The sequence below is a fragment of the Telopea speciosissima genome, chromosome 11 (genome assembly GCF_018873765.1).
Source record: "Telopea speciosissima isolate NSW1024214 ecotype Mountain lineage chromosome 11, Tspe_v1, whole genome shotgun sequence".
Taxonomy (NCBI): Eukaryota; Viridiplantae; Streptophyta; class Magnoliopsida; order Proteales; family Proteaceae; genus Telopea; species Telopea speciosissima.
Window position 1 is genome coordinate 34,862,209 of NC_057926.1, and position 7,718 is coordinate 34,869,926.

At 37.8% G+C, this 7,718-nt stretch overlaps 1 protein-coding gene across 1 annotated transcript; it reads left to right on the top strand.

The window, feature by feature from the left end:
- Positions 1 to 4,840: 4,840 nt before the first annotated feature.
- Positions 4,841 to 6,944, top strand: LOC122646807 (pentatricopeptide repeat-containing protein At1g31920). The gene has a single exon (XM_043840409.1). The coding sequence runs from the start codon at positions 5,077 to 5,079 to the stop codon at positions 6,889 to 6,891; it is 1,815 nt and encodes a 604-aa protein (XP_043696344.1). The 5' UTR covers positions 4,841 to 5,076; the 3' UTR covers positions 6,892 to 6,944.
- Positions 6,945 to 7,718: the final 774 nt, after the last annotated feature.

Below are 7,718 nucleotides of genomic sequence, written 5' to 3' on the forward strand. Positions count from 1 at the left end.
AACTTGATTGCATCTCCCTTTTGTATTGTCATATATGAAGCACCATGAAATTAATATGCAAAATCAAGTTTAATAGGCAAGGTAAATCTACACAGAAGATGATAGATCCAGACATGTATAGTTACCTGGACATGGTCTGTGACATCTACAACACAGTGTTAAGAGAAGAATCGGTTTGTAATACACTCAATTTTAAAGTAAAGTATATCTTCCCAACTGGAACAATGCAAGAGTTGAATGATTTTGGTTCGATTTCAATTTCCACATGAATGCCGAAAAACTGAAGTAGAACCAAATGACCAATCGGCCAAAAAACTGGGTTTTCTTTTGAGATAGGTAAAATTAATATTTTGTTGAGAGTGGGATTTGAAGTTTTGAACCGACGCCCTTTCGGACCAAAACCTTAATCTGGCGCATTAGACCAACTCGGCCATCTCAACCATAATATTTTTTTAAGATCAATCTTGATCTTGATTAAATTTTTTAATGGAAAGTAAAGAAAGAAAATTTCACCAATAGTGAAAGCAATATAGAAGAATAGAGGATTCTCCTTCTTAACTAAATTGTTTGAAGAAAAGATTTCCCTTGCTTTCAGTTCCTTTGCATCAACCTAACATTGTATCAGCCTATATTAGGAATTTATGCCTTCATAACTGAGACTTGGCAAATCATCTGGGGACCAAGTTTTACCCGCACGTATGCCAAGCCTCCCTAACTAAGGTGTCAAAATTCAATACAAATGGAGTTCTCTATGTTTTATGGTAAAAATTGGAAATTTTGTTGAAGACAAGACCAAATTTTTATATTGGAAATGCAAACCAAAGAATCCAATAGAAGGTGAGCCATATAATATATTGGAGCCCTAAAATTTGTGAAGTGGTCAATCGATCCCTTCATTACATTCAATGGTTGAGATTGACCACATCAGCCCTTCTTATGGTCAAAATGAAGCCTGATACAAAGACTGAGTAATATGGAGTATCCTAAAGCTCCTGATCATGATGGTGTATCGGCCATATAATATTCAAATGCTCTACTTTTTGGTACAACTCATACTCAAATAAGCATACTCTTATCTATGATTCTTCAAAAAACGACAGCAAACTGTATTGTGGATTTCATTTCCCCTTTTAAAGGTTGCCAAATTGTAGATAATATAAGGGCTGATGTTCTCTGAGCTGCAGCGCAGCCTGTGCCCAGATACATAGGCCTGTCATTCAAGGGGGCAGGATGGTTATTTTGCCCACCCCCATGTGTCTGGGCGCAGCCTGTGCCCCCGGCATAGAAAACATTCTCCCATAATATAATTATTAATTATTAATATTTAATTTAATATATATATATATATATATATATATATATATATAGGTTAAAGAGGATGGGTGGCATTTAAATGTAACCTGATATATCTAAAGCATATGATCGTTTCACCAAAAACCGTCTAGAATGGGATTTTTTCAACGCATCTTTGAGTTTTTTATTTTTTTGCTAAAGATCAACAAAGAAGTTTTATTAATAAAAACGAATGAAATAATTACATAACGAAAAATCAGGTTAACATAGTCAAACAAAAAAATATATAAAATTTAGATCACAGCCTCCATCTTCGGCATTTCCATCAGCAGAAGAAGACGCAGTCCAAATCAAGAGAAACTCTATAAATTGAGAAAAGGTTCAACTAAATTGGTAGCCAAGTCTTTCTTAAGCATCCCAAGAAACATCATATGTAATAAAACGAGGAGCCATGTCCCAAACGAAAGAGTCTCTAGTGGCAGCTGCATGCATGCTTTGCTAAAGAGTCCACAACAAAATTTATCTATTTGAAACAATGAGTGACTCACCAAGAGATCCTGTCTATAAACCTCTTCAAGGCCGGCTAACCGAACCTAACTAAAAGACCTAGGGATTGTTCCCTTTGTAATATTATTCACAACCGAGTTTGAATCACATTCAATCCAAACCAGATTAATATGAAGAGCTTTGGCAATTTTAATCCCTTCAACAAAAGCTGCAAATTCTATTTCAAAGTTTGATGTATGTGGATATACCCACATAGGTAGACAAAACATCTTATAGGACTTTGTTTCATGGTATGAAGTTGAATAAGTTCTAGCCTAAAATTACTCAATTTATTATTTGTTGATGACACATTTGTTTTGTGTAGAGCTAATGGATATGATATCTCAACTTTAAAAGTGATTCTTGCTTTATTTCAAGATCTATCTGGCCGGCTCTCTAATTGTGAAGTTTTATTTGGGGGCTTCTAATTAACCTCGTCCAACTCCCTCTAGGCTAAAGAGCTTCGGGTTAGTGGGGGGGATCTTTCAACAAATAACCTTTTGGAATCAACATCTTATGGATCCTGGTTTTTTAAACCCAATGGCTCTTGGGTTTGGAATGGTATTATGAAAATGATAACTATTTCACATAAGATTATTTGTTAGAAGATTGGGGGTGAAAAATTAATCTCTATTTGGAAAGACCCATGGATACCTTCTTTGAATGTGTTAATTATGAATGAGTCTATTGTTCCACATCCATTGTATAACAAGTTTCATGGTCTTATTATGGGTGGGGATATGGAACCATAGTTTAGTTCATTCTTTATATGCTATTCTGATCTTTCTAACATGTCTTCATATGATTGCCTTTTCTCTCCTATCTAAGAAAGGGTTTCTCACTACTAAAATGGCTGTGAATTTCTTAGCTGAGTCTCATTATCATACTGTGAATCATAGTCATTTCAATAAAGTTTGGAAGACTCTTTGGCAATTGAAAGTTCATCCAAAATTTAAAATTTTCTAATGGAAGGTTTTAGTTTTGGGTATTTTGACTCGAAAGAAATTAGCTTCTTTTGTTAATATCAATGTAACTTGTGTTCTTTGTAATAGAAGCCGTTGTCTGAGTGGGACGCAAGGGTCACGCCAACCAATGAGAGAGCGTGCAACAGCACAATGGTTGGCATATCTTACTTTCTTATAGATTTTCTAAGCATGTGTAGTTTGCATGGCCATTGGGTGTGAGGACTGAAACTTTTCATGCACATTCTATCTTGCATCTTTTTCACTCTTATGTTTCTAATAACATATTTCTTATCAGACTTCATTAGCTAGTTATTGATGTTTTAAGTTATTCATTCTCATCCTCTAAAAAACACACGGCAAGAGTTTTTGTATACGGTCGTGTATGGTACACGACTGTATCATCAACTGTGTACTATACACGGTCATGCCCATTCAATGGTTAAAAGTACAACTATGTATCATACACGACCATGTATAAAAATTCCCCCAAAAATTAATTAAAAAAGAACTTTGAACTATGATTCTATTTGAATTTATTCGAAGAAATATTTTGAGCCACAAAAAAGAACCGGGAACTGGATTGGAATTAACCCACTGAAAATTGGAATTGATCCACCCATTCAGTTATTGGAGCAGTTCTGGGTCTGAATTTTGGAATCGAGCAGTAAATGGGAAGGATCAGTTCTAGGACGGGCCTCTCAACGGTTCCAGAACTGAAAGACTAATTTAGAACTGACTAGAATCGGAATGGCCAAGACCCATTTAAAACTTGTATTTAATAATATGTTTGGTGTTGGTGATGTGGATGTTTTAATTTTTTAGATTTATTGGTTTGCTATAATGGAGATTTCTTTTCAAATATTTTATTTTTGAATTTTTATCACTTGCGGGTCTCCTGCTCGGTACGGTTCCTTAGTGCCTCTAATAAAAGGGGGGTAGACTCCACTCGGGCAATGTGTTTGGTCAGGGGGTGGAATGGCCATTTCAACCCCTCTATGATCGAGAGGAACCGCACAACTATACCGGTCAGTGAACCTCAGGGGGAATCCTCTCTTTGTTTTCTATTTTTATTTGTATGTTTAAGAATGGATACTTGGTTATTTGATGTTTAGAAATAAATATTTAATTATTTGTATGCTTAGGAATGCATATTTGGTTATATATGCTTAAATTAAAACATTTTGAAATTTTTGACACTGATAGAGCATAGAACCGATTAGGAACCAAAACCGACTCACCTATTAATAAACAATTCTAGGTCTTAAGATTGGAACCAATTAGATAAACGGATCCATTCTGGCTCTGATCCCTTAGGATCGGAACTAGACCGATTTACACCCTTGGATAAATTGATAATTCTCAATGCTTGGAACGAGGGACGAGTTCAAAGCATGGTTTGAGGTATGGGTATTGGATTGCCTGATATGGCCGATACTATATGATTTTGAAGGTGACCGATATCGATACCTGGCTGATACCATATCGGTGGAACGGTATGGACAAGGGGTAAAATAGTCAAGAAAATTTACACCCAAAAAAATAGTCAAGAAAACACATTTTTAAGGAAATTGATGGTAAACTTGTCCGATACTGCCGATCTATGCCAATACTGTATTGATATCGTATTGATTTTAAAGATGACCGATACCCATTCCAATACCGTGCACTAAAACCATGGTTGAGAGAGAGAGAATAATGGTCCAATCGTGGCTTTATGAAGGAGTAGGACCAACTAATTAGTGTAACCTATGATCAAACTTGGCTGGGCCAAACCATTCATCGGTTAATATCTGCCGTCAGATTGGTATTAACCCCATCTCCATGGATGTTTTTGTGCACCTTTATTAGACATCTGGTGTCAATTCTCCATTGGCCATTTAATTTGGTGTCATCACAAAGCAATCTTTGAAGATAGAATGCTCGATTCCCACTTTGTTGTCTTCTTCTTACATTTCTTATCCAATCTTTCACAAAATCTGAAGAGATTTTTTCTGGCTGGGTTTGTTTTTCCATCACATGGATGAGATTCAAAATTCTTTTGCAACTCACTCTTTCAAACTGTTTCTGACCTCACAATTGAACTTCCTCTTCCTCTACCTGATTCCAATCTTTACTAATTCAGATCAAACAATTTTCTGCAATCCCACTATACTCTTCACTCTTCTACCCACTTGAATCATTCCCATCTTCTCTAACTCATCAAAACCTGGGTGAATGATGAGCAGTATCAGTTGTCATCAACAAGATTTTCAATCATGGTGCTGATGACAGGATGATTAGAACACCAATCCTGCAACAGACCCATTTCTTGATAGCACAAGAGGATCCTTTGCAGAGCCCAGATTTATTGAGGTTAAAGGAGAAAGAATGCCTTTCTATGTTGCAGAGATGCAAGAGTAGTGAAGAATTCAAGCAGGCTCACGCTCAATTCCTCAAGTTGGGTTTAGATGGTGACCCTCGCCGGTCAGGCAGCCTTGTCGCCGCCTGTGCTTTATCAGATTGGGGCAACATGGACTATGCCTGTTCAATCTTCCGGCGAATTGAAGAACCGGGTATATTCGAATACAACACCATTATTAGAGGTCATGTAAAGGATATGGATTCTCAAGCAGCCCTTCTCTTGTATAGGAAAATGCTTGAAAGAGGTATAGAACCAGACAATTTCACATATCCATCTCTTCTCAAGGCCTGTTCTTATTTATCAGCACAAGAAGAAGGAATTCAGATCCATGGGCATGTTTTTAAGTTTGGATTTGAATCTGATTTGTTTGTGCAGAACAGCTTAATCAATATGTATGGGAAGTGTGGAGAGGTGAAGCATTCTATTAGAGTTTTTAAGAAGATGGATGGAAGAAGTGAGGCTTCTTGGAGTTCTCTTATTGCTTCTCATTCTAGATTGGGGTTGTGGAGTGAGTGCTTAAGGCTGTTTGGAGACATGAGCAGTGAGGGTTGTTGGAGGGCTAATGAGAGCACATTAGTCAGTGTACTATCTTCATGTACTCATTTAGGTGCTTTAGATCTAGGGAGGTGCACACATGTGTCTCTGTTGAGGAACATAAGTAGACTTAATGTTATACTAGAAACATCCTTGATAGACATGTATGTTAAATGTGGATCTCTGGAGAAGGGTTTCTCTATCTTCCACAAGATGCACAACAAGAATCAGTTGTCTTATAGTGTTATGATCTCAGGGCTTGCCATACACGGGCGCGGTAAGGAGGCTCTCAGTGTCTTCTCGGATATGCTCGAAGAAGGATTAGAACCAGATGCTGTCATCTATGTGAGTTTGCTTAGTGCATGCAGTCATGCTGGTCTTGTGTCCGAAGGTCGCGAATGTTTCACAAGGATGAGACTCGAGCATCACATTGAACCAACAATTCAGCATTATGGATGCATGATCGACCTTTTGGGTCGCGCAGGGCTGCTCAATGAAGCATATGAACTGATCAAGAGCATGCCAATGGAGCCAAATGATGTTGTGTGGCGTTGCTTGCTTAGTGCCTGTAGAGTTCATCAGAACCTTGAATTAGCAGAAATTGCAGGTGAGAAGCTTTTCCAGTTAGACCCACATAATGCTAGTGATTATGTGCTTCTATCAAACATCTATGCAAAGGCTCACCAGTGGGAAGACATGGCAAGGATGAGGAAAGACCTGGCTCAGAAGGCCTTGGCGCAGACGCCAGGGTTTAGCACTGTCGAGGTGAAGAGAAAGGTGCACAAGTTTGTGTCACAGGACAAGTCGCACCCAGACTGTGATGCCGTGTATGAGATGATTCACCAGATGCAGTGGCAGCTACGGTTTGAAGGTTACATCCCAGACACTTCACAAGTTCTTTTAGATGTTAATGAAGAAGAGAAGCAGCAACGACTAAGTGTTCACAGTCAAAAGCTGGCTATTGCCTTTGCTCTTATACATAAAAGCCAAGGATCCACAATTAGAATTGTTAAAAACCTCCGGATGTGTAGTGATTGTCACACATATACTAAATTGATTTCCAAGATCTTTGAGAGAAAGATTATTGTTAGAGATAGAAATCGCTTCCACCATTTTCAAGATGGAAATTGTTCTTGTAGAGACTACTGGTAAATGATCTGTTATAACCTCCATTTCAGAGGAGCAAATGATTTTTTGCTTATACTCGATGGGTGATTTTCACATATCCTTGCTTCCATAGTAAACAACTTTTATTAAGGGAAATAGTTTTCTGTCAAGGAGTGTGGCCTACAGTAGCACTCCCATGAGTCTATCTCTCTCATCCTCAAAACAAGGGGCAAAGCTATCTTTTCATATGAGAAGAGAGAGATAGACTCATGGGAGTGCTGGCATAGGCCACACTCTCGGACGGAGTTCTTCCCTATTAGTTCTTATCCTAAAAAAGATACTGGTTCAAATGGATTCTCAAGGCCCACATGATAGCCAAACTAATGGTGTAAGAAGTCCACAACCACATCTTTCTTGATCTACAATATCATATAAAGGGAATCTAGTTTTACAGTTCATATGTAGACCAAAGAGAATCACCCTATAGAAGGTGGATATTGAGGGCCAAATGCAGCTCTCTTAAAACCCCAAATCTGAAGCCCCTCTATGAAAGCCAAAAAAATCACTTTGATATCCCCAAATCTGAAGCCCTTCTAAAAAAAAAAAAACAGATAAAAACCGTCCTTCATGAATCCTAAAAGAAAACTACCAGCAAAACACCAACCCAGATGTGAAGTTCAAACAGGGAGTTGAGTTCACACTATTCAACCAAGATAACAAGATTTCAATCCAGACTGTTACAGAGATCTACAACCTCACAAGTATTACAATTTGCAAGAGATAACTATGACCTTTCATGTAGCAAATCACTACTGTATTGAGCCAACAAGGGAAACAAAAACAAAATATAATTTTACACAAGGTCTTGGGCT